This window comes from Camelus dromedarius, chromosome 20, assembly GCF_036321535.1.
Source record: "Camelus dromedarius isolate mCamDro1 chromosome 20, mCamDro1.pat, whole genome shotgun sequence".
Taxonomy (NCBI): Eukaryota; Metazoa; Chordata; class Mammalia; order Artiodactyla; family Camelidae; genus Camelus; species Camelus dromedarius.
Genome location: NC_087455.1, coordinates 16,670,458 through 16,698,386, shown reverse-complemented (window position 1 = coordinate 16,698,386; position 27,929 = coordinate 16,670,458). Strand labels below are relative to the sequence as shown.

General features: G+C 39.4%; 2 protein-coding genes across 8 annotated transcripts in view; one reads left to right on the top strand and one right to left on the bottom strand.

Annotated features, from left to right (window-relative positions):
* COLEC10 (collectin subfamily member 10) overlaps positions 1 to 27,929 on the top strand; it is a 398,420-nt gene that overhangs the window by 232,468 nt on the left and 138,023 nt on the right. For 4 of the 7 annotated variants that reach the window (XM_064476879.1, XM_064476883.1, XM_031439529.2 and 1 more), the window contains exons 5-7: positions 15,133 to 15,254; positions 16,545 to 16,683; positions 23,767 to 23,853. The gene's annotated coding sequence lies outside the window, so the exon portion shown is untranslated. Of the gene's footprint in view, positions 1 to 7,684; positions 8,297 to 15,132; positions 15,255 to 16,544; positions 16,684 to 23,766; positions 23,854 to 27,929 lie in introns of those variants that run through there. The other 3 variants (XM_010988431.3, XM_064476880.1, XM_064476878.1) reach the window with 3 other exon arrangements.
* On the bottom strand, positions 1,164 to 27,929 carry TNFRSF11B (TNF receptor superfamily member 11b). Its single transcript, XM_010988426.3, has 5 exons — positions 27,665 to 27,929; positions 9,911 to 10,280; positions 5,926 to 6,117; positions 4,100 to 4,324; positions 1,164 to 2,377 (listed from the first exon to the last, which is right to left on the bottom strand). Exons 1-5 carry the CDS (start codon positions 27,692 to 27,694, stop codon positions 1,989 to 1,991), a joined length of 1,206 nt encoding a protein of 401 aa, XP_010986728.2. The 5' UTR covers positions 27,695 to 27,929; the 3' UTR covers positions 1,164 to 1,988.

Genomic DNA, 27,929 nt, shown 5'->3' with positions numbered 1-27,929 from the left:
ACGATCTCATTTCACATCGGTAAGGTTGATCTGTGCCAACATTCCATTCTAAGTCAAAGTAAAGTGAGAGAAACATAGATTCTGAAAGTTTGAGATATAATGTACCCTGTTCACAATGATATTCCCTTCTTGGCAAGTGCAGCTGATGAAGACAGACTCTCACTTACCATGCATTTACACCAGTCCCCTCCTAGGACAACCAGACTCTCTCTCCTAGGAATTTGAAATTTTGAACTGAAAGATACAGAAATATAAGACCAGGAGAAAGTGTAGGAACTCCTGCCACCAAGGGGCCCAGAGTTATCTTAATTCTGCTGTTTCTGAGGCATGGATGCAACCTGTATGAGTACCAGTAGCTGTTGTGGCAAATTACCACAAAGTGGGTGGATTAAAACAACAGATATTAATTCCCTCATAGTTCTGGTGGCAGAAGCAAAATCCAAACTCCAGTTGTCAGCAGGGCTGTACTCCCTCCCGCTCTAGGGAACATGCTGTTCCTTGTCCTCCAGCTATGGCTATGGCTTATTGGCTTATAGCTACATCACTCCCGTCTCTGCCTCTGCCTGCACATTGTCTTCTCGTCTGTCTTTCCCCTCTGTATGTCTCTTATAAAGATACTTGCTCTTGGACTTAGGGCCCACCTAGATAACCCAGGATGATTTTCTCATCTCAAGATTCTTAACTTAATTATCTGTACAAAAAAAAAAAAAAAAGATCCTTTTTCTAAATAAAGTAATGTTCACAGGTTCTGGAGATTATGATGTAAACATATTTTGGGCAGGGGGCATCATTCAACCAAATACCCCACCCCTCCAATTAATTTTTTCTTCAATAAAGTAGTGCCAGTTTCTATTACTTGTAACAGAAAGAACTTAGGTAGTTTGATCTCTTGATGCTAGTGGCAGCAGTTATACATTGTTTGCACCATCTGTATTGTAAGCTTGACTTCAGAAGTTCTCCAACTTTAATGTAATAAAAATTACTTTGGAACTGTTAAAAATGTAAGTTTCTGCCTTTCTCCCCAGCATTTCTCAATAAATTGGTCCAGGAATCTTTATTTTTAACAATTCCCAGGTGGTCTTTATGATAAAAGGAAGGGAAAATTGTGAAAGCTCAGACCCATGAATGTCCCATTCAAATAAAAGCAAGAGGAAAAGCAATGAAAAATAATTTGAAAACTTTAATGATGTTGTTTATATAGTAAAAACATAAAATCTTTTAAATAAGGTACATTCAATTTCTCAGAGCATCTAATATTCAGATAATTTATATTTCATACACTTTCCAACATTAAACAATTGACTAAATAATGCATTTTCTACAAAAAGATATTACAGCTTATACAGGTAAAAGTATATTACAAAAATACTCTACACAGGAAAAATGGCAGTACCTATTAGGAAATGCTACAAATGTTCTGTTAAAAAATATATTTTATCTCTTTCATTTGTCATAATAATAAACAGAATATATATTTTTCTTTCTAAAATTAAGTCTTACAATTTTCCTTCAGGATGGTAATATGTACAAACCTTATATATGAGTGAATATAAATAGCAAATACTATAATAGTGTTACAGATATTAGTAACTTTTACAGAAAAAAATGGCTTTCTAATAAAAGCCTCTAGTATAGCTGAAATCTCAATGCTATTTAAATTAGACATTCCCATATTTAGTAAGGCACAATGGAATCTAGTTTCTTATTTCCAGTTGAATTACTGCAAGCAGTAACAAAGGAAAATATAGTCAGTAGATTCTGGACCAGATTTGTCAGTTGGATAAACTATTTGGGTTTTATTAAACTTTTGGGGGAGATGTTAGTTAGTTCTTTCTCCACACCATAGTTTCTTTTCAGGCCCTGTGGCCAAATCTAGTCCTTGGTGATGAGAAAGAAGTCATTGTACCCCCCTCAAGTGCCTGAGAAACAGTTTACTCATTCATTCAATCTGGTCCATGGTGAGGAAACAGCCCAATGACCATTTCCGGTTATAAGCAGCTTATCTTTACTGATTGGACCTGATTCCCTATCATTTCTAAAAATAGCTTCTGATATAATCTGTACATGGTGAAGCTGTGAAGGAACCTGATGGTCTTCTTCAGACTCTGAATGACAGTTTTGGGGAAGTGGTGCGTCTTCAAGTGCTTCAGGGCGTGCATCAGGCCCTTGCGGGTGTCTTGGTCGCCATTTTTACTTCTCCACAGGCTGAGCAGCTTCAGGATCTGCTTGCTTGATTTGCACGTCTTCATTGTTTTCTCAATGTCTTCTGTCGAGACTTTCTTCCCCGGCAAGCTTTCCATCAAGCTTCGAAGCTGCTCGAAGGTGAGGTTCATGTGCCCAAGGTGCTTCTGCACACTGTTTTCACAGAGGTTGATGTCTGCGTAAAGCAAAAGCCCAAAGAGACATTCACATAATCTATCTAAAGTCACCATGAAACGAACCTGAGGCAAAAGTGGTTTCTCCAGAATGTCATACATTTATTTTAAGGACCTTCTCCTTTCTTTTTTTTGGGGGGGGGAGGGGGAGCTTAAGTAATGCTACTTATTTCTAATAACTAAGTTAAATATTTTGTGTTATAATAGGTAACATGCTTTCTATAGTCTAGGCATCCAACACAACTTTGTAAAAAGCCCAAATTTGGAAAATGACAGTAGAAAATTATAGACACATTGCTCTCAGTTTTCTAAGAAAATTTGGAGTAATTAAAAGCATAACCTTTCAGAAAAAAACACAAAGTCAGCTACTTTGTAATATAAGCTTTCATTACTTGATACCTGATATATGTGCCATTTGAAGAATTAGGTGCTTCAAATGGTCTTTAATAAATAGCACCAAAGGATTACCACCATAGGAAGAGATCTGAAAACCCAATAATATGAGGCCAAAGAACAGTAGGATACCCACGGCCTAGAGAATAGTTCAGGAATGAGCTAGGACATAAACCTAAGAGGGAGTAAATAACGTTTCTCTTGATGACATGAGTCATTTAGTGTCTGTGCGCCCTAAGGCAAGTCAGTTCATCTTTCTTGGCTGAAATGTCCTCATTTATAAAATAGGGAATTCTGCCCCTTCCAATTCCAAGTCTCTGATTCGCAACTTCCCTTTCTTTTTTGCTTCGGGGCTAATTATACTTTCAAAGAATACATTTTGTTTGCCAAAAACAGAAGAAAAGTTTACTCTTTAGCACAAGTGAAAGCATTCAGCTGTCAAAGATGTTAGTCTCCTAAAATCTGTTGCCAAGTTTCAGATATTTGACGTTTCAGGGCCGTGTAGGACGCCTCACTCATTTAACTGCACAAGAAGAGCAGGATGGATTTCTCGTTGACATTGTCTGCATTATGAAAACTCTCCCTTGTTTTTTCCAGGATGTCCTCCCAAAGCTAATTGAAGTCAGTACTTTTTCTCCTGTGTATCCTAAAGCTTATAGCCCACACTGGATGAAACTTACTTTTCCCCTATGGATTCTCTCCCATCATAATACACACACACACACACACACACACACACACACACAGTTCCTAAAGGAGATTCTTTATAACACTCTAAAACATGAGAGTGCTTGCTTTTTACTAGCTTTAAGCTCACTTTGTAGACTATATCTCATTTATTCTCACAACACATGCTATTAAAATGGTAATTTTAAAATAGGCTGCATTGTGAAGATTAATGAGAGGATATCTGTAAGACACTTAGAGGCTCTCTGGAGAGAATTACCAAATAAATACAACACAGTTTCTTGGTGGAAATGAAATGTTAAAGCCAAAGTGGTTAAAGAACTTCTAGACAGGCCAGAGGGGACTCTGAAAAAACTGCCAAGGGGTCCGGAGTCAGATTTCCTGAGGTCCAGTCCTGCATTTGAAATGCATTGTCTCTCCTTTTAGAGGGGCCCTTTAATAAGAAATTGGGGTGTTGAGGAGGTGAGAATAAAACCTTGTATAGCTGCTCAAGGAATAACATCTCCAATGTCACTTAGTGAAAACTTTTTCAGTCCAACAACACTTCCCAAAGGGAGGCATCCACACAACTGAACAGACAGTCTTGTTTCTGTTTTATGAGAAACACGTATTTTCATTTCTTTGTTTATTTCAGGGCACCATACCTTGGATGATCTTCTTGACCACATCTTGGTCTTTGTTTTGGTGCTTCCATAACTTCAGCAGCTGGAAGGTTTGTTCTTGGGAGCTGTGTCTTCGTTTTATCCTCTCCACGCTCTCTGCATTTACTTTGGTGCCAGGCAAATTGTCTACCAGGACACTGAGCCAGTTAGGGGTAAGCTTTGTAGGGACGGCAAACCTGAAGAATGCCTCCTCACACAGGGTCACATCTAAAGGAAGGTGGGAAGATCAAGATTTACTCAACAGCTGGATTCTTGGAAGTCTAATGGATAATAATAATGATAATAATAATCATCACCAATACAGTTGAGTTTTCCAACATACAGCATGCTAAGATGCGAAGTCTGAGTAAAGTCAACCTTCTGTTGCCTGGCCTTAGTGACAGCTTGCCAGTCCAACTGGGTTTATGTCCTTTCTAGTGTTCTTTTAGAGCACTTTGTAGGGGAGAGTTTAACAAATGTCTAATAAGAATATAATATTGCTATAAATAACTTACAGCAAAAATTCTCTGATTTAATGTATATATTAACATATTTTAATATAACTACTAAATACTTATTAAAGGTTAAACTAGTGTCTGCAGGTTACTTCAAGATGAGTGTTTTTAAGGGAGCTTGAAAAGTAATCTGAAATGGGATATTATTTTCTGCACACACACAGACACATAGTTAACTTTGGGAGCAAGGATGTTTACAGATGTGTAAGCATACATTAAGTTGGAAAACAAACACAAGAACATGTCATTTAGAAAAGAGGTACAATGACCTGAGCATCTGGGTGAGGTCGGTATATCAGGTCTGGGTTTGAATCCTGGCTCTGCCATTCAGGTTCACATGTTAACTTGAACAACTTTCACAATGTTTTTGTAAAGATTAAAAGCCCATATAGCGAAAGTACCTGGCCTATAGTAAGTGCTCAGTGAATGACAGAAATAAAATTTAAAATGAATTAAAGTAGAGAGAATGCCAAAGTTAGAGGTCACTCCTCTTACTCTTGCTTCCCTCATTCCATTGTTTAATAAGAAAGCAGAAAGGCTGAATGACTTAGTCTAAGATTTTGACTACACAAGTGAAAAAATGTTGGAACTGGGTTTGAATCTTAAATCTCTAAGCCCACATTCTTATCTTTCAGATACTTCTGTGTTGCACAAAAAGATATTTGGGGTCAAGCTGGTAAAATGCTAAAAGGCCTGTCTTCCTTGGTGTGATGAGTCCTTGGCAGAAGGTCTGAGATTAGTCTGGTAGTAGGTGAGGACGCCAATCTGATTAGTGCCATCACCTACACGGAGCGCATTCAGATAGCTCCCTGACCTGGAGCTAGTGACCTTTCCTGAGTAAAGAGGTTAAGACGAGCACAGGAACTTAGAACTTAGTAGTATGATAGGAACAAAGCCAGTTTTGTATTTCTGATTGTCATCAGTTTATGTCACTGTGCTTCTTATTTGCCAGTTTTTACTTTGGCTAATAATACAGATACTCTTAAAAGGGATAAAAATGCTTAACTTGAAATATTCTGCAATTTGGACACTGATGATTTGGCATTAAACATAATTACTACTCCACCCCTTTCTCCATAGGTAAGATTCGATTCAAGTGTGGAAGGGACAAAGTGTCAGAGATTGGAGCATGACTGAGAAGCTGGGGACTTTTTGAAAGATTTTGAGTTGTGGCTTTAGCAGTGATGTACAGAGAACAGTCTTAGTTGGTTAAAATCCAAGAAAGGGAAAATACAAGTTTGACTAAGAAGGGCTGGAGAGTCTTGTATTCAACTTAGAAGTGGTACAAAGACTGATATTTTGAAATATAATTACCTATTCCGCATTTGTGAGTCGATTCACTGTTTCCAGAACATATATTATCAAGCATTGCATTTCCTTTCTGAATTAGAAGGAGCCCCAATGCACTGCAATTTGTGTGTTTTCTACAGGGTGCTTTAGATGATGTCTCATTCGAGAAGAACCCATCTGGACATCTTTTGCAAACTGTATCTCGCTCCGGGGTTCCTAAAGAAAATACCAAGCCATTTAGCGAATTCCTTTCAAATACTTTCGCAGCCAATACCATCTTAACAGAGTTTTGGAAAGACTTTTCACTTGGTTTTTACTGCTCCTATTATGTTGCAGAAAACTTCAGGCATTTTCATTTTTCACTTCATTAGATAGAACAAAACTTCTACAGTCAGCCCCTTGGGCAGTCTCCCCTCCTTGTAATCCAACCACAAATTTATTTTGCTGTTACCTACAAAGCACACAATGTGAGAGAAAAGGAATGAAGAGAAGGCTATTCAATTAGTCCTGCCTGTGCTGAAGTGTCAGTGGGATCTTGTTGTCAACCGTGTTCTCCACACACTTACTTCTGGGAAATCCTCACAATAACAGCCGTGTAACTGCTATAATATTCTTCGAAATCAGTACCCATTGAATGCTGCATCGTTAAATTCCAATCACCTGCTGAAGTTCTTTCTTTCCTGAATCCTAATTGTGCAGCAACTCATAAGCATGCTAACCTCGAGAAGTAAAAATTTACAACATTATAATAAACTTTTGAAGGTGGCAATAAAGTTGGCTGTGGACTCAAAAGTGTAAGCCTGCAGTTCCCTGGTAAATGGAAGATAATATACCGTTTGCTTAAATGGTTGCATTTTAAAAGAACACAGTCGTTAAAATTTCAGGGAAGGGTGACTGTGAGGGCATTTTATTTCATGGTGGAAAGATACTTGGTAAATGTGGAGAAATCTTTGGCAGGAAAACTTGAACTAGTCAACAACTAAAAATGCTATTAAAAATAAACATCTTCAGACCCTTGACTCTATGCTTGGATGGCTCATATGTTACAGTGTATTTGCATATGAAAATGCCTCCATCTAGTGTAAGCTAGTTGAACAGATGTAGCCTCCATAGGCTGATTCTGGCTTATGCCAGATGCCAAACACGAAAGGGACAAATGAAAGCTACAGAAAGTTAATGAACCTCATTTATTAAAACTTTCAACCTGCCATCTTATTGTCTCCTTTACCAAAACCAGAAGGGAAAAAAAAAAAAAAAGCATGACGGGTTGATTTTAGTTTCTTCTCTGACTCCCTTTCTTTTCTAAAGGGATTGATGATGCACTGACCAGTAAAAATGACAGTGTTGGCAGAAAAAAAAGAGAAGAGGGGACCACGCTTGGAACCTTCACACGTTAAATGCCATCTGCAGGGATGCAGTGACATCATCTTAGGAACCACTTTACATCCCTCTCCTTAAATGGGATCCAACTCCGCGCCAAATTCTACAGTATCAGAAGCAGAGATATTTAGACAGAGATTCCATGCTATTCTTTCATTGCTGCTATTCTGGAAATAAATGGTCTTGGACATCTGGATCCAAGGCTTCCTTTGCCAATTGCATTAAGAAGACTCTTATCATTCTTCACATACACATTGACGGCTTGGGTCTCCTGCGTCCCAGTGAGAAAGTCATACGTACAAGATATTCTTTCAGGTATTTGAGACTTTAAAGCTCTTTAACAAGAGGAATCCAAGAATTATAGAAGGAAAGTTTCTTAATATATTTGGAGGCTTTACATAATGACCTCTCTGAACAGGACTTCCGTCTTTTATGATTGATAGGATTTCTTATAAGAAAAGATGTATCCATCTAAGTAAATGATTTTGCCTCATTAATATCAGCAGAAACATAAAAGGTATAATCTGGCAGGTAAAGTGTGAAGTGCAGCAGCCAGAGGAGTTCTGCTTTTCAGTTGAGAATTTACCATGCTGGCCATAAGCAATTACAAAGAATTACAGGATTAACAGAATGAAGTAAGTGCAGTTGATCCGTGAACGGTGGTGGGTTAGAGGCACCAACACTTGTGCAGAGGAAAATCGCACTATTAACTTTACAGCCAGCCCTCTGTATCCAGGGTTCCATATTCACAGATTCAGTCAACCGGGACTGTGTAATACTGCAGTATTTGCTACTGAAAAAACTTTGCATATGAGAGGACCAGCGCAGTTCAAACCCGTGTTGTTCAAAGGCCCCTGTGAAATAGGGAGAGGAGACAACCTAACTTCAAAACAACAAAGAGGAATGATTACTAAATACTTCCTAGAATAACACTGCAGAATCTTGCCTTCTCTTTAGACTGGAAGCCTCTTCTTTTCCATGAGGAACTACTCTGTAGGTTTTTCAGGACAGAGAGGTAAGTAAATCAGTAACTGTGTCCCTTTGTCCCAAGTCTTCAGTCTACCTGCTGACTTCATTGTACAAACAGAGTTTCATGCTTATGTGAGAAAAATCCTTACTATTTCCATTATTTTTTCAAAACTTTGTAGTTTCTGAGCTGCATAGTTCCTGCTTAATTAATTTGTGTGTATATACAACTTACTGAATTGAATTAAGTGGATTTGCTTTTGTTGGATGGGCTTTCCTCCCCTACAACTTGGCTTAGCTTTTGAGTCCCAAAGTATCATCCAATAAAAGCTAGGAAGTGTCACTGATTTGTCCCTCAAATACTCATACTAGAGGCATTTTAAGAGACTGTCATGCAATTTGCACCTTCTGTGATTAAATTTATAAAATTCTCAACTTAGTAGGTTTTAATTTTTGAATATGTTTCCTTTGTATGCCCTTAAACCTAAAATTTCTTATAGTAATTTAGGTTCTATATCACAACTGCTGAAAGTTTAAAAAGTTACAAATAATTAGCACCCTCCAAGCCAGTGGTTGTCAACCAAGGGTGACTGTGCTGTCCAGGGGACATTTGACAATGTCTAGAGACATTTTTGGTTGTCACAGCTGGGGGAAGACTGCTCTTAGTATCTAGCGGCTGAAGACCACGAATGCTACTAACCACTCTGCAATGCACAGGACAGCTGCCCACAGAAAGAATTATCCAGCCCAAAAATGTTAGTAATGCTGAGGCTGAGAAACATGGCTTCACACTGGGTAATTGGAACCTATACTGACTGCTGCTTCCTCCAGAAAAGTGAGTGAATACTTTTAATTTTCCCCAGGCCAGGAGAAGGTGCAGACCACACTGAAGCTTCGTGAATGTAGTTATAAAAAAAAAAAAAAAAAAAAAGTGTGGGTTGCAGCAGCTTTAAAAGATTCAGTGCACACTGGCCTTAACCTATGCTGTTCAAAATGCAAAAAGGGAAAGTATTTTTTTTTGTAGACAAGTACTTACTCTTGGCTTGACAATCTGTTTTGTCTAAGATAAAGAGTAAGTTCGTTAAGAGAGGCTGCTTTGTCGTCTTTATCCTCCCAGTCACTCAAGTCCCTTGCCAAAGGAAAAACTAGCTTCATTTTTAATCATGAACTACATTTCCCCTAGCCATTCTCATTTTTTACATAATTAATTATAAACTACTCATTGTTAGCACTCCAGAGCCTCATTAATATCAGCATAATTACTCTCTTGGTATCAATTAACATTTCTGATGTTTGACAAAAAGCACTGCAGTTTGAAGCTGTCCACGCCGAAGCGAAACTCCGAGGTGTAGATCAACTATAAACAGTGCAACTCAGAGTGTGTCCCTTTAAAAAAGAGCAATCCATCATGCGTCTCATTAGAGAGCGATCTGCTGCATTTGAGATTTGTCACTAAATTGCCCCGTGGGGCAAAGTGTTCCTCTGAGGAATGGTTCTTTGGCAGCAATCCAGACACATAGTACATACCCAGCAGGTTCCATTACCTTTGCGGTTTTCTGTCCTGTAATGTCATCAAGACAAACGTGTTCCCTTAGACTTCCCCTACTACCTGACTTTATAGGATGCTAATTAATTTGGCTGCATGTTGGAAGCTGATACGTACCAACTTGTAGCACTCCAAACCCAGGGGGACAGCTCCTGTGCTTCAGGCAGAACTCTAGCTCCAGGTAGCGCCCCTCCACGCATTCGCACACGCGGTTATGGGTACGATTGCATTCCTGCTTGACGTACTGCAATTCCTTGCACACTGGGCTGCAGTACAGACACTCGTCGCTGGTGTGCCATCTGTCTGTGTAGTGGTGGTCAGGACAAGGGGCACACACAGTCTTCCGCCTTGCTGTGCAGTGCTGTTTTAGGAAGGTGCCGGGAGGACATTTGTCACACATCAGCTGCCGAGAGGTTTCTGGGTCATAATGAAGGTACTTTGGAGGAAAGGTTTCCTGGGTGGTCCATTTAATGGAGAGGTCCAGGAACTAGAAGAAGAAAGGGAAATTGTGGCATGTTAGCATGGAAATGGGGTGATTATTCTGTGCAAAAGCATTAACCTCAAAAAGTCCTTTACCACCTGAAGCCTTATGTCCTTCCTGCCAACTGAGCTACAACCACAGAAAATAAATTCAGAAGCCATCATTCTTCTAAGTAGCTTAATCTCAAAGACAAAGATGGTGATGGCAGCAAGACTTAAATCCAGCTCACAGATGGCTGGAGTGGAAACTCATCAGAACAGAAATGATTACACTTAGATGCACTACTAAATAACCCACGTGCCCTGAGCGACACTTCAGCTCCCTGGGCTTTAGGATTGTTGCTAGATTAGTGAGTTGGGCAGACTGGTGATTCTCAGAACAGCTATACCAGAGTCACCTAGACTCCTTGATGAAAGTGTAGATTCCTGGGATTTACATCCCTAAACATTTCTGATTCCCAGGTGTGGAGTTGTTCATACTCAATAAATATTCCTTCATTGATTCACTTGATGATAGTTGATAGTTATTGAGCCCTTATTTTGTGCCAGGCTCTGTTCTAGGCAATTGGGATACAGGAGTGAATCAAATAGTCAATAAACTCTGCTCTTGAGGAGTTTACAATCCAACTGGAGGAGCAAGAAAATAAATAACAAATTACACATAAATTATATATTAGAAGGTAAATGTAGAAAATGAGCAAGTCAAAGAGATTAGAAATACAGAGGGGAAGGTGGAGAGATTACAATCTTTAAATGGGGTGATTACAGGTAGCCATATTTAGGATTAGATAATCTCTCTTTAATGTTCCCATTCTACGATGTAATGTGAATTCTGATCATTCACTTACTCATGCAACAGATATGCACTGAATGCCTACCGGAAATATACCAGGAGTATGCTAGTGAATAAGATACGATCTTTGTCTTTGTGACGTTTATAATCTACTGGAAAATTCCTAGAATTTTAAGACTGACATTTCCTCCAGAACATCATATGGCACAGTCTTGAGTCTCATTAAGGTGAATGATGTCTAGAAAATTAAATGACCACCTCTCTTCAGGTTAACTGGGAAAAACTTCAGGAAGCAGGCAGGGTTTCAGAAGTTCCCTTCTACAATGGCGGAAGAGGTCTGTGCGGAGAGAAAGATTTTGCGGGCAAGAGTGCTACTTGGGAGGGCAGCTCCAGATGGGCATTCTGTCTTGTATTCCAGATCTCAAAAGGTCTTCAAGGGAACGTTGAAGTAGTTCCTCACACTAATTAGAAGAATCAGCGCTGTTTGTGTGTAGGGGTGGTTTGCTTGGTTTTTACTGTTTGTTTTGGGTACAGGGATCAACCCTGACTATTTTCAGGCTTTGGGGAAGTGGCAGGCCAAACACAATTATTTTTTCCAAACTCTGCTTTGCAGAACTCAGGAAATCTCACAGAAACCCTTTGACCCAAGAAAAAATGTGCCAAGCTTGGGAGACAGCACTCCCTTTTGAATTTGGAGAGACAAAGGTGAAGAATGGCCTTTTTCATAAGCATTTGGGCATTTTAATAAGTAACTCCATTCACTTCTATTGGGACATGACAAGCGTCAGGGCTGTCCGGACCTAATATGAACTGATTAACCAGAGGAAAAGAATAAAACATCTCAGTGAGGGCCGTGGACCCTTTAACTGAGAACAATTTTCAGAGGGCTGTGATGTCAAGGACTCTTAACCAACAAAAAGTAGACTACAGGGCAAAATCAGGGCTGCTTCTGTGGTCTTTTCAAGACACCCTCATAACCCGAGGGTTTCTGGGGAAAGTATGTTCTTGAATTTCCCTGGGGCTTTTTATTGGCTCAGAGAAAGTGGGTCAACATTAGGAGAAAGAAATGGACCAGTCGTGGGTGAAAGCTGTGGTTTGGTCTGGATCTTTCAGAAAGAGATGGAATCTATTCATTCAACACATAGATACTGAGCAACCACCGTGTACCAAGTGTTATAGAAGAACTTAGCCTACGGTGACACAGAAGACAAAGACCCTCTTTGCTTTCAAGCTGCTCACAGGCTAGTGAGAAGGCAGAGAGCAGAGAAGGGAAGAGATACATAATCACAAATAATGATCAGTGTTTTGAAGGAAATGAAGCAAGATGAAGTGGCTTTGTCGCTTGATCTTGATCACTTGACTATATCCTATTATATCTTTCAAGGCCCCTTGTGTGGGTTCAGCTCCAGTATTTTAAAAATCTTCGATGTTAGGGAATGAAGTTTTCCTGATGTCACTTGCAAAGACACATGAAAGCAATGATAAATGCCTTTTTCTCTTGATGTTCACTTTTGATTTCCTGAAAAGCTACTTTTGAGGGTTCTGTTCTTCCAAGAAGCCTGGCTCAGAGGTCCAGAGTGATGCCTTTGTTTTGCTCCCTACTGCTGAGTGAGCCCCATCCTGGGAGGGCTAGCGGTCCTGGGGCTTCCTCCTGCCTGACTTCCCGTCACGCTCCCCCTCCCCCGCGCCAACACGGCTCATTTACTTACCAGCTGACCCTTTTCTCTCCTACCAAGAAGTGATGAGGATGAGATGGGAAAACCCTACAGATGGGGCTTATGTTCCTCACTAGAAGCAGCCACACAAATAGAAGATCTGACCAAGAATACTGATGCAATTTGTATTTTTCTAGGCAGTTGGACATGACAGTGTTGGTTTCCTGAAACCATGCTTTGGAAATTAGTTGCCATTTCTTCAAAATACAGGGAAGCTGAGGTGAAAGGAATCCAAGAGAAAAAAAAAAAAAACAGTAAATCAAGTTGACTTAAGGGTTAGAAAGCAATTATATTAGTGAAGGTCATTTCTCCTAGGCCACCACAAGGAATTATCATATATATTTTTAAAAATTGGAGGGCCTTAAGAAACTGCAGACTTGTTTTCAGCAAGTTCTATTGGGCCTTTGTGTTTTACTTGAAAATCTTCCACTTTGGTAAAAAAACAGAACGCTGTGTGGCCAAAATTGGATGCTTATGTCTCCGTTTCTGGTTAGCCCCAATTCCCTCACAGAATTTCTGGAACCAGTTACTGGACAGAGGATGGGCAAAATTAATACATCTCTTCATCTCTGTCCTGTCACTCATTTGCTTCTGCATTTCCTGGAAAAGCAATGAAAACAGATGCCAAAGGAGGACAGATCATCATAACATTGGCTCTCTCTCTCCTTTGCCAGCCGGTAATATTTAAAGCCTAAGAAGAGTTCAAAAGTATTTTTTGTGTGAAATGCATAACCACTGCTGAGCAGATACTCATGAAAAGCCAGGACGCGTGCGAGGGTTCCTCTGCAGAAGCATAAAGTCCTGCCGATAAAAGAGGCCACTCTGTTTGGGGGTGTTTTATGCTTGACTCTTTCAAAGAAAAAGTAAATGGAATTTTCTCACCATTTTTTCATTTCCTCTTCCCATTCCCTATCTATTGATCCTTCGGTGTAGACCTAATCCTTGAAGGAAATCCCAGAGTTCTCTAACCTAGTATTTCCCACCAGCCCAGAATCCTTGCTGAAGCCACCCTTTCCCACTGCCATGCCTCTTTTCTTGAAAAGACACTTAACTTAAGGCTCCATCTCTAATAGCTTTGTCCTTCTCTTCACCTTCCTTTTTTTTTTTTTTTTTTTTTTTTTTTTATGTTGGGCAGTGTTAAAGAATATTCTATTTCAAACCCATCCATCTTTCCTCACCTATCAAACATCAGCAGGTGATGGTAGCGGGTGAAAGTGGTGAGTGGTTTGAATTAGTTGTTCTCCAAAGCGTTTTCTAGCTCCACTATTTTGATATGCTGCCACTATAATAACATCGCCGGGTTCAGTAACCACTGAACTTGGAAACAAATGGTTTGCTCTAGCCCCCTCCTACTTCTTATTCCACCCTGTTTTATTTGTAAAACACCTTTTTACAAACATACTTTGTTGTACTCTGCTTCACTTGATTGTGCTTCGCAGAGGTGTGTTTTTTAACAGCTGAAGGTTTGTGGCATCCTGTGTTGAGCATCTGTCAGTGCCATTTTTCCAGCATCATTGCTCACTTCGTGTCTCTGTGTCACATTTAGGTAATTCTTGCAATATTTCAGACTTTTTCATTATTATTCTTTTTGTTGTGGTGATCTGTGACCAATGATCTTTAATTTATTATTGCAAAAAGATTGTGACTTGCTGAAGGCTCTGATGACAGCATTATTTGACAATAAAGTACTTTTTAATTAAGGGATAGACATTGTTTTGTAGACATAATGCTATTGCACACTTAATAGACTATGTTATACTGTAAACACAACTTTTATATACCCTGGGAAACCAAAAAGTTCGTATGATTTGCTCTGTTGTAATGGTCTGGAATAGAACTCAGGATATCTCTGAGGTATGCCTATAGTGTAGAACTCTCTTACCAGTATGCAGTTTTCAGATTCACCCATCCCTTCCATTCTCTCCGTAAAACTGGTGGATGCTCTGGCACCCTAAATTCTCAGCCATGCCTTTTCCTTTAGTATGCTGTCTCCTGTCTGTATTCACCAGTGGAGATGCACGCTTAGCAAAAGTCACTTGTATGTTTGCTGCTGAATTTGTTGATGCTCATTGTATACATGTATCTGTATATGCTGCCCTTGCAATTATAGTTAGGGGACTCAATTAACTATTATGTAAACCAGTAAAGATGGGTGTGAAAAAATTATTTTCCTATGAAAAGTAAATTGAATGGTTAGGGGATGACTTGATAAAAATGAGGCAAGAAAAAATGAAAAACAAAACAAAAAATCCTGCCATAGAATCTGGAGTCACTGAAACAACTATAAAAACAAAAAGGAGAGAACATCTGGAAGGATTATGTAGTCAGTTTGTTTCATAAATGTCTTTCAGTTCCAAAACTGAAGTGGACGGCCAGTACGTTATAGATAAGGGTTTTGTAAGAAATACAGTGTGGGACTCCAGTCCGCTAACACAGATTCCAAGAAGAGCCTTGGATATCTCTCAAAACACAGGTGAATGAATGTTTATTTAAATGTTTTGAGTCAAAATAAAATATTTAAGATATAGGTATTGATAATTTTATTATTAAATGCTTTAACTGATTTTTTCGATTAATCACATAACTCTTAGTCCCAAACATAAAGTTTCTAATGAAAAGTCCTCATATTTAAGAAGTACAGTGATGTGGTGGTATGTACCAGAAGCAAACATGGGCAGTGTGAAGATAGGATGTCTATTCCATTCTAACATGTGCACATTTAATCTCTACTCTGGGCCAGGCAGTGGACTAAAACATAATCTTTATAATATTTTGGTTTGCACCTACTTTAGGATGCATTACCATTATCATCGTTAAGCCTCGACCAGCTACAAAAATGAGCCTTAGAATGACTAACCATCCTAGGTCATGGTAATCAGTGGAGGCAGAATTAAAACCCAGAGCATGTGCCATTGAGTATGATTTTTGGCCAAATCCTTTAACATTTACCAAATGCTCTCACTTGCATTACAGCCTCCATGCATAGTCCAAAAGTAAGCCTCCAGAGCATAGAGATAGGAGATCATGTGAGATGAACCAAAGCCTTCCCCAAGTCCAGATGAAGTGACAAGTTTTATTTCTTTGTGCCGACTAGTGTCCAGAGGCACTGAGATGGAAATTTCTCAGATGACAAGTGATTGGACTACAGCAGTCTACCCGTGTATGCTGCTTCTTAAAGGACACAAGAAGAGCACACTTCCTCCAGCGAGGTTATTTTTGAATGATGCAATGCAGCCAATCCCATACTACTGGGCTTACTCTCTGGTATGCAGAACCATGAGTGACCCAGTGGGTTTCCGTTTATGGAAAATTCATTAAAAGGTGCCCACGCAAAGCTTGAAATAACTACTTGGTTTGGGAGTTCCTTTTGTGATCCCTCGTCATGATCTTCGCCGCAGAGAACTATTTGAGGACTATCCAGAGTTAGCTAAACTTCTGGTCAGTTTGGAAACCATGCCATTTTATAGTTCGTCTTAGCCAAGAAAGGAAACATTCAGGATATATATCGTGGTGAATTTCCTAAAGATCTCTTGTAGTGTAAAGTACATACCTTATTTAAAAAAACAAACAAACAAAAAACTCTTTTCCTATGAAGATTAGCTTATTTGATTTTCTATAGTCTTAGAGTGAAGTAACTTCTTCCCTTTTTCCTCCAATAATTTATGTTTTCATTCAATCAGCAAACATTTATTGAAAAAACTACTAGGCTCCGGAAATACTGCTAAGCGATGGTGTTGAGTAAGTTAATGCTCCTGTTTTGTAGGCATATTCATCCAAAGGCCCAGCCTGATGTAAAATACTCCTAAATCACTGCAAAACAGTCGGAGGTAGAAGAGAGGAGAAAGAAGACCAAGAAGAGGCTCGACAGGTCAGAAATGATAAGAGGCCAAAATCAGACAATGGTAAGGAGAAGGGATAGATACGACGTTAGCCGATCGCAGGGGGAGGCTGGTACTAGAAAGAGCAAGTGAAGAACGCGCCCATGAATTCTGATTACTCGGTATGTGGCGTTGCCATTAAGTACTGACAGCAGAAGGAAACATGAAGGGAGGAAGACAGTGAATTTAGTTTGGAACATCTTCCAACTATGGGACACAAGGGGTGATGTCTAGTGGACAAGTAGATACATGTATTGGGTATTCAAGACAGAAATATAGCTGAAGACACAGATTTCACGGTGGCAAGCATGTAAATGGCTCTAGAAGCAGAGAGGTAGGGTGGCATTAACCAAGGGTATTGTATACCAGCAAAAGAGATTAAATGTTAACCTGTAGGACTTACACACATTTGCAAGATGGGATGAAAAGGAGAAGGTTAAAAAAAAAGTAGGACTATCATGGGAAGTTTCGAGAAGAACACTAAGTGGATAATGAATAATAAGTTCTAATAAGTGCACAGCATGGCCATTAGATCTGTGTGAATTAACAGGAGCACGTTCAGCTGGGAACCTGTGTACCAGGGTCCCAGACTCAGTTCGACCAGTAACCCTTGGTCAGTATCTTACCTCTGAAGTGCGAATACCTATTCCTGTCCCATTGCTGTATTTCAAGTAAGTAAAGGGACACAAGTAAACTTGGTAAGGAATACGGTTCCAGACAAGTGTCAGTCCTCACATATGCTAATTGCACAGGAGGTGGAAAATGGGGGGAAAGACTCATTTTTGGAGACACTTCGAAGTTTCTTGTTCAGTAGGAAGTAACCCACCTAAAATGTGCCACAAGTTGATTATCTATACTATTCTTAATCATTTCCCCAAAAAAGCATCTCTGACATGTTTTTAAAATCAGTTTCAGTATCTTTCCAACCTGTATAACTTTCTTGGTCTAAGTGAAATATTTCAGCTCTACAGATTAGCTTAGAGGGCCCTAGAAAAGTATTTGTTTCCATACACCTTAGATGGTGTACGGTGTCTTATACCTAGCAGGTATTCAATATATTTAATTTTATTTTATTCAATTTGATAGATAAATTGAATACCTCCGATGTGTAATTAGGATTACGCGTAATGCTATAGACGCAGATAAATACCCACCAGGTAAAGGATAAATTTTCAAGGACGACCTCAACGTCTGCATTTTTCTCATCTGTAAAATGATAGTGATGACAGAATTTGCCTAAAGGAAGATTTTTTTTTTTAAAGCAGCTTTCATTTTGCTTGGCATTTTGCATGCACGGTTCTGTTTGTATTTAGTTTCCCTTTTAAAAGTAAATGTGTGAAAAAAGCAGACAGATCATCTGAGACGTTTATCTGCTGCTGCCAGGTTCCCACCTGAGGCTCTGCCACTGCTTAATAATTTCCACAATAGCCAGGATCAGGTCTCCAGGTAAGCAGAGCAAATGCATAAAATCTGTTCATCTATTAGGAACTGGTTTGCTGCCAACAGCTTTCACTAAGTAAACAGGGAAAAGGAAACACAAGCAATTATGATTTATTAGATGAATCCCTGGGCCAGATTTTACACTTTTGCTTCCCTTGGGGCTGAAGAACTGTCTCCAGGTAAAAGTTAATTTTAAATGTGGTTTTTTTAGTTCCTTTCAAGAAGTTTCTTTTAGTTGTTTGGAGGCTTTTAAAAATAATTAGCAGTACCTTGTGTTTAGAATCAACCAAAAACACCAGGACAGGTTTATTTATGATGTTTTTTGCTGCTTCAGAGGAGTTCTACAGACAATTAACATTTGATAGATTAACGCATAAAGGAGAACATTGCTGAGAAAAAAGAACTTGTAATGCAGGTAAACCTTCAAACTTTCCAAAGGAGATACGTAGAAATCTCTTATATTTTGGCTCTCAGAGCTGAGTATTTTTTTCTCTCGGACTTCTGTTCATCACCAGATTTAAGATATAACATCAGTTCTCAAAATTTCAACTCAACAGCAGGGCTGGTTGCAGTTTCTCTTATAATTGTGCCCCTTCAGGCCCACTTCACGAGCACAGGGCCCACATTACTACCTCAAACTTTTCCAGCTACAGTCCCTGGCAGTTTGGGCTCAGAATTGGCAATACATTTTAGTATGTTGCCATTTTTTTAACATCAGTGTTTAAATTCCGTTTTACTTCTATAGTGCCTTTCCTTGAAAATAATACATTGCTCACATTGCCTTATGAATCAATTTAGTTGCTAATGATGTAGACTGAAGCCCAATTAATCCAATATATGGTTAAGGGCAGCTGGTGAGAGAAAGTTAGAAAAGATCAGCCATGGTGGTTGTGAAATGGAATAGAAAGTAGAAATGGAAATGGACTAAAATAGGGTGTGAGTTGAACATGTAGACATTTACTGTGTGCCTACAACATGGGAAACGTCGTACTGGAAGCTCTGGGTGGTATGATAAATAAAAATAGCATATATATTATAATATTATTACATGGTCCATTCTATACTGAGCCCTTTCTTCACTGGCTATTGTTATCCATCCCCTCCAGCCACCACTGAGGTGACAGTAGGATCCCCATTTTATAGATGAAGAAACTGAGTCTCAGAGAAGTTGAGTGACTGGTCAAAAATCACAGAGCTAGTACACATCTGAGCTGGGATTCGAATCTAATCCTTTCTGAATCTAAGCCTTTAACAACTGACTCTTTCCTCTGGGGACCTGTGGAGTTACCAGGGAGACAGGCATATAAATGATCACCTGTGACACAATGTAAACTTCAGTAAGATCTGTCTTTTGTCCATCGGTCCATCCATCCATCCATCCATGCCACCCTCTGTCTATCTATCTATCTATCAGTCATCTGTCCTGGTGAGTAAATTCTCTTCTCTGTCCTGTCCTGAAATGCAGCCGCTCTCACACAGCCTCTCTGGAAGACGGCCCTGTGAGACTGAGCAGTCAGTCACACTTTACACGAGCAGCAGCTTCTCAGTAATGCAGCCCCTCGAATTCGCTGTCCTTCCTCTTTGGCTTACTCTTCTTTTGCTCACTCCTGCTTCCCTAGGATTGCACTTCCTAATAAGGAATTAATATATAAAGTGTTTGCCTCGTGGTCTAAATCCTAAGGGATCTGGACTTAGAACTCAAGTCTAGTAAGGAGGCCAGGACCCCCTCCAGCTGAAGGAGGAGCTAAAAAAGGGTGAAAAAATACATTGGAATCACTTTGCCCAAGGATGTGACTCTGAGCTCCATCCTGGGACATCCTTAACCCCCGCAGAGAAGAGAGCTCCAGTTGAGGGAACCCAGAGGCTTTGCTCTGCTTTATGAATGTTTTTCAGTGAACTCAGCTGCTAGATGGAAGCTCCCATAGGGCAGAAAAACCTTCTCAGCTAGGTCACCTTAGAGAAAGTTACTTAACTTCTCTGAACTTCAGTTTCCTCGTCCATAAAATAGATACCAATCTCTGCATCAGAGGATTTTTGTGCAAATGAAGGCTGTTGTCATTGCCCTTTGTCCAGGACTTAGGATGACATAGAAATTAATGTCTGGGACATGGCTGGTTGGCTGTGAAAGAGGGAAAGAGAAACAAATGTTGGGGGTCATATACAGGTTGATTAGATGCTCTAATTTGGAAGTGACTTAGATCATTTCAACTCCCAAGTCATTATCAGAACTATTCACACCCCCCAACCTCACCCCTCCCTCCCTCGCCAAAGGGGGCTGGGAAGTACAGTCTTACCATGTTTCTGGAAGGGAGGAGAATGGAGGACACTTACAAACAGCGCTAACAACTACGTCTTTGTTCAATAGACAGCACTCATACTTTCTAGTTGACCTTTATTTTAGCACAGTCTAGTTAAATTTTCCCCCTTTTTTCTGGATATTAAAAGAAAAGACAGGAAACAGAGTGTGGGATCAGAGGGTTCTTTCAGCCCGTGTAGTACCCCAGTGGCGTATTTAATGGTCATGCTAGCCTACACATGGCCATACTTACTCCAGCTGAAGGTTTGACATTTATTCCAAAGAGCAGTGTGCAGTCGTCAAGTACTTCCTTGTGAATGCAAATTCAAAATTCTGCTCAAGGAGTCTAAGAAGATTGCTGGTGACCATAATTATACCTCTTTAGTAAGTCCTGAGGGAATGTCTTGAACTGGCTTCTAACTAAATAGAATATGAAAAATACACGCATTAACGACTTCTGTGAATCCTAGCTAAAGACAAAAAGGGCTTGTTTCAGAATGAAAAAATAGTTTTTCGTTTAAAAGAATAACCTGGGATCCTAAAACACAGAAGTCTTACCACTTAAAAGCAGGTAACAGTTCAAAAGCTGCTTCCTCTTGTGATCTCACTGACTTGAACAGAATTTCCTATCAGTGAAAGTAACTGGGCAGAAGAAACGTTAACAATGGCAACAGAATATGTATTTTTTAATTTCGTTAGTATATTTTTTCATAGATAAATAAGTCCATTTGATTTTTGTATGTTTGGAATATTAAGTGATATATAATCAAAAGGTTTAATTCATTTTAATGACAAAAGCTTAAAACTAAAGCAGACCTGCCACATAGCACCTGGTCCAACACCCCTAATTTAGAAATGAGCAAAGTAGGATCCAGAGAGGTGAAGTCACTGACTGGACCTCAGAGCCTAGAGCAAAACTGAGAAATAAGATCCCTTGTCTCTTGTCTGCTGTTGCAGAGAGAGGTCTTACTGTCACTATGCCCCATAACTGAAATCCTAAATTACTTCTTGTTGGTGGTGGTGGTGGTGCCAGTTGATGGTGGGGCGGGGGAACTTTCTAAAGAATAGGGTCTTGATATCCATATTTTTTCCAAGAATAAAGTAAATAGGGTTTCTTTTTTGAATAAGAAAGTAACATTACATGACAAGGGAGATTTGGGGATCAAAGATCAGAGAAGAAAATTGAATTTACCAAAGGCAGTCAGAAAGCTTAGATGAATTACTGTCTTGTTTTAAATCTAAATTCATCTTGATACCTATTTTTCTATTTTTATAGTTGATTATTTAAGAGGCTCTCACAGAAAATGCTTCCAAGGTGCAGACTAAACTGAAGTGAAAATCCTAAGGCGACTCTTTTTTAGTTTTACAGAAGATGCTTCAAAGAAAATTAAACAATGTTTTCACAGTATTAAACCTATAAGACTAAAGAGATGAATTTTTTAAAATCCCACTAAGAAAGTAATAAATCAGGGCTTTTGGGAGCACATGACTTTTTTTAGAAGGGCTTCAAAAAGAACATTTCCTTTCCTCCTTCATCCTCTGTCCATTTATGGTCCGGCTGATTCAGGTGCTTCTGAGAAATTGGGGTGAAAAAAGAGCTACCCAAGCACCTGGGAAGTTATGTCACCTTGGAGCTGGCAGGAACCATTTTAGTGTGTCTGTAGACTGTTCTGGCCTCGGGAACATTCATTTAGAGAGGCCAGGTAAAAGCGAGAGGGAGCGGGTACCACGCAGCTTCTTACCTAATGTGTTGTAACACTATTCTTATCCCTTACAACTGTCTAAAAGAATTCTTTTTTTAGACTTTCTATGCTAGTTACCCCAAAATAAATATTCTGTGGTAGTGAGTTCCAAAAACTAATTACATGTCACATAAAAATACTGTGTGTATTTCAAGTTGGCTATACCTCACTCTTTCTTCTTGCACAGATAGTTTACAGATGTTGCTAGGATTTCCGATTGACTAGTTCCTGCTCTTGTGGGTTGCTAAGTTTGATTTTGATTTTTGTTTTCTTTTCTAAACATGGCTGCTGTTACTGTTTGTATCTGCATTTTGTTTACCTATCAGCATCAGAAATGCACTCTGGGGCTGCTTCCTCCCCTCCTCTCTTGCCCTGTGAAATCATCTGTCCCTATAGCTTTAAAAACCCATTCTTACGCTGATGACCTAGATTTTTTAATCTTCAGTCCAAGTTTCTCCTTCACTCTGAACTTTTTTCTAAATCCAGTTGCCTGTTTGACATCTCTCTTGGTATATTTTATGAATGTATCAAATTTATTAAACCAAAAATGGACACTTGATGGGAAGGTCAGGAAGGGGGTTCACCTGACGTTAGGTAGCACCTGCAAGGGTCAGTATTATAAACCTGGCTCATTTTTTCGCCCTCTTAAAAAGGGACCCTTATGAAGGTATTGCTACATACCTTCATAGTAGAAAGGGACAAAGGAATATTTAAAATATTGGTCAGGTGGGTAGGGTGTTATATTTTTAAAAGAGATCAAAGCTCATGTTAGAATGTTAAATCTCTGACAGTGAGCTCAATTCTGTTGGCGTATCCATGGAAACCAATGGTAGATTATACAAACATCCTAGCACATCTCACCGTAGCTCCTTTGACTCAGCAAACACAAATTTAGTGTCAGGCACGGCGGAGACCTGGGGGCTATAAATATGAATCAGATGAAAACCTGTGTTTGCAAAGAGCTCATATTTTGTTGACCACAGGGGTAGTGCTATCCCCTAGAAGTTCTGGAAATTTGTGGGGGATTTCTGTTGTCACAACTGCTAGATGTCCCAAATAATCAAGAATAATCGCATGTCCCACACACTTTTAAATGTCCTATGGACGACTAATATAAGTGCTCTAAGTAAAAAAATAAAAATAAAAAACAAAAAAACCCTGTTTATTATTATATGAACCTGGATTCAAATTCCATTATATATATACATATATACATATATACATATGTATATATATATAAAGTGATTTTTGCATGATTTTTATACATATTGAATTTTCCAGGAATTTACAACATAAAATTTGATAGAGGGTTGTACTTTGTTTTGTGTAAAACTTTAGCGAGATTTGTGTACCATTTCAAAAAATCGCAACAACAAAGCCAACACTGATCATGGTTTTGAATACCAGTGTGACACATGTGCTCCTGTCTTTGTTCCTCTTGGTCTGTTCATGGCAATTCTACATAAAGATGCTAACATATCACCACTTCATTAAGTCTTCTAGTGAAGCTTATTTTATTATAAATTACTTTCCTTTTATTTCTCCTTTTTAGTATAGTTATGCTGGTATACTGATTTTTTTTTAATTCTATATGTAGGTAAAATATATGTGCTTTAAATTTCATTTCAGGAGAGCAAGGAAGTTGTTGTTGCAAAGCATATGTTTTAAAAGTGGATGGAAGAAGTCTGATCTGATTGAGAACTGCTCGTCTACCAGGTAAGACGCACGCACACACGCACACACACACACACACACACACACACACTCACACACATAAATGCACTGATGATGTAGGCATCTCGGCTCGTAGTAGCAACATCAGGGGCAGCCAGGCATCATCAGGCAAGGCCTGAGTAATGCAAACATAATTTTTTATACAACGACTCTTTCTCTGCAGTATATTTCCCAGTCTTCTTTTTCTGGGCTGCAAAGGAGAAACTCAGGCTAAAGGAAATGCTACTGGCTAATGAGATGCAGAAGGAAATAATGCTTTTCACAGAAAGCTTTTAGGAAAAGGGAACATGCAGGCAGGGGGGCTGAGGGTTGCTTAGAGCAAAACCCAGCTGGCAAGTTAGCGGTTAGGAGAGCAAGAACACTGGAGTGTGTTGGTGCCCCTTTGACAGACACCGCCGCAGCTCTCCTTCTAGAACTAAGTGGATAAAGCATCTGGCACAGAATGCTCTCTTCCCCTACCAGTGGAGTTTGACAACTGTGGTTTTAACCTAAGAAGTAAAATTAAAGACCAGATTGAAATTAGGAATTGTGTGGATGGTTGATGGGTGACAGAAGCCAGCAAGGTTGCTAGGACAAAAGTTCAGGACTCTTTTGGACTGAGTGTATATACGATTCTCCTACAAACTTCAGAGGGATGATTCTCTTAAATTAAACAAACAGGAAGGCTAGACAAATACACTCAACCACTGGGAGAGGGGGAGGAAACCAAAATAAACAACAACAAAATGACAAAAAATCAGGAAGACAGATATATCAGGCAGTTGTCCTGAAAAAAAAAAGCCATCTGTGACCTCCCACTCCTTCACCCCTGCCCCCTACCCCAAATCCTAGGAACATAACATTAATTCAGAGCTTAGCTTTGAGAAGGCCAATAAGTGGTTCTGGCACTCCATGACGGGCAGTTTCAGCCACCAATTAAAAACTCAGTCTAGGCCAGGATGTTCCCAGGGTATCAGGAGGCATCTTGGGCAACATGAAAGAAATGACTAGGAGATGTGACTGCCTCCCCTTGCAGAGTCGGTCTCTAACTGCATTAGTGAGCATTCCAGAAAGCCCAGGACTCCGGCATTAGTCCTAATGACCCCCCCCCCCCCCACTGCTTGCCTGCCAGCATACTCTCTGCTCTTACAGAAAGAATCTAAGATTCTACTTAGCCAAACAATTTTACCTTCTTCTACTTCTTAGATTCAGGATGCCTTGATTTTATCTCCAACAGTGAAACATTCTAGTCCTCCTTCAAAGCAGTAGTCAGTGGCCATCTTTCCCTCCTCTGAGCACCATCAACACTTTGTTTATATAATTCACTTGGGTCTAGGTCATCCTGCAGTTATCTGTAAGCGTGAGGCTATAAGCTGGTGTTACTATGGGACAGGAACTTTATGTGGTTATCTTGCATGTGTGCATCTTATTATCTCTATTTTGTAAAGGAGGAAACTAAAACTCAAGAGAGATGTAACTTGCCCACAATCTTTTATCAAGTAGTGGTCCTGGTGTTTGAATTTTCATCCAAAGAAACCAAACTCATAGCTACTGCACAGCAACTTCCTTTATAAGATCCTGGAAGGCAGGATCTTTTCTATTCCCAAGTCACCTAGTACTTCTTTTTCTATTATTCTCACTATACATCCAATATCTGCCTTCTCCATTAGGCTCTGTGATCCATGGGGACAGAAACGGTGTCTGTGTTTTCCATTCTGTCCCTAGTGCCCAGTGGCATACCTGGTACAAAGGACCAAATACCTGTAGTGCTTCCGTTTCTTAGAACTACATCTTGATGATTACAAAAGGGCATTTGTATGATTCATGTGTCAGTACAAAGTGTCCGTTTCCAATCATTTATAAAATAAAGTCAATCTCAGAAAATATACAAAGGAAAAGGGAAATTTTCCTATTTAAAGTATTCACTGTGTTTAAGACACAATAAAAGTTTTCTCTTTTGATAATGCTGTATCATCTACAATTAGTAGGTGCTATATTACCTACATACATATCTATATCCATATACATGCCACATATCAAAACATTTGTCTGTTTAGGAACACTTATTATTAGGTACATATATAATGGCAATTCCAGAATTTAAAAACCACTGATAATATGTTTATTATTAATTAAATCTCTGACAGAATACAAAAGGCTAGGAAGAATAAAAATGTGCCCATGTTAATAGAAGAATTATTTATTCTGGCCCAAAACTAGAATAAGTAGATCAATTGTGGTGTAGCCACACAGTGGAATACTATACAGCAGTGAAAATGGGTGAGCTTTTGTACATCCAACAGTGGAGGTGATATCACGGTAAAACCATAAGTGAAAGTAGCCAGACACACACAGAAACTACATAAAGTTCATTTATATAAAGTTCAAATACAAGCAAAACTCATCTATGGCATTAGGAGTTAGAATATTGATTTCTCAGGCCTTGGCCATAGTGATGACAGGGAGGAAGCCCAGGAAGCTTCTGGGATGCTGGAAATGCAGTGTTGCTTGATCTGGGTGCTGGCTCACAAGGTTCACTTTGAGAAACTTCAGTAGGCACTTATGATTTGTGTCATTCTCTCTAAGTGTCATGCTTTAATAAAGCTTCACGTTTTAAAATGTTCTCCATTCTCTCCATATTGGTGGAATAATGATATATGCAAACACACAACATATATGTAGTGGTACATAAGATTAGCATACTTCAGTGTGGACTCGTGTTAATCTACCTCTTCTTCAGTGACGTTGCTGTTTACTTATTTCCTTATGTCTGTGTATCCCATAGATACAAGAACTGATTGGGAGACTCCCTAGCCTCCCACCCACTATTTGTGGGTTGGACATTGAAATTCAAGCAGTTACTGCAATACTTTCAAAAACATACATGTGGCTTAAATATGGATTTTCCTATCCTTTCATGAATGTCTGATTCATATCTCAGTGTACTCCACACTCTGGTGACATAAAGGAAGTAAATCATTGATCATAGACTAATCTACATACAAGTCTTATTAACTTGATTGGTTAGAATTTAAATTTAAAAAAAAAGAGCTAAGTTATAGAAATTCCTTTCTTTTCCAAATAGTATGTTAAAAATAACTTTTAACCTATTTAGTGCTAAACCTTAATTATTTAAATATATTTTAAAATATAATTAACATTATCTCACCATATTCTCCACATTATATTGAAGTTGAGAACTGAAATAACCCATTTTAATAATAAAATGTTATTAAATTTTACATTTCACAGTAAAAAAAAGTGTGTGTGTGTGAGAGAGAGAGAGACAGAGATCTTTTCTCTGGTGCCAATTATTAAAAATTCTCCTTAATATTTGCTTAAATGGGGAATGAGCCTAATGATGTATCATATCATATTCACTGCATCCAAATTTTATTCTAATTATAATAGTTTTAAGAAGGCTGACATCTCCCACTCTATTCTGATCATAAGGGACCACTTTATTGCTAATAATAATAACGCCCAAGTTAACTAAGTAAAGATGGAGTGAATCATCTGAGATGAAGAAAGACAATAAATAAAATGGATAAAACTCATTCAAATAAAAAAGGTCCAGAGCTCTTCTCTCTTCCCCATAAAACCAGCAGGAACTTTCCAGTGTAAAAGGACACCCTAGGAGAAGCACAACCAGCTTGAAAAGAGATCTGTTCCAACCTGACCCAAATCTCTGCTGGAAGAGGGAGCGAGTTGAGCTTTGTCCCCATCAGTCCCCTGGGAGGTGGGGAGACCGGCAGGCAGGCAGCCTGCCCAGGCACCCGGGCATCAACGCCCGCGTCGCCGGCCAGGGACTTACCACGAGCGCGCAGCACAGCAACTTGTTCATTGTGGTCCCCGGGAAACCTCAGGCGCTCGGAGGCGGCGGCGGGGCGAGCGCTACGGTGCGACTCCGCAGCCGGTGCACTCATCACGTTATATATAGTGTCCGGGCAACAGGAAGTTTCGGCTTGGCTTTTGATCATTCATTCCCTATCTGGACCAAAGTTTACACCTTTCTTTTTTAGGAACCTTGGGCGGGAGCAGGGACGCGGGGGGAGGGTGCGAAAAACTCCGGGGTTAAC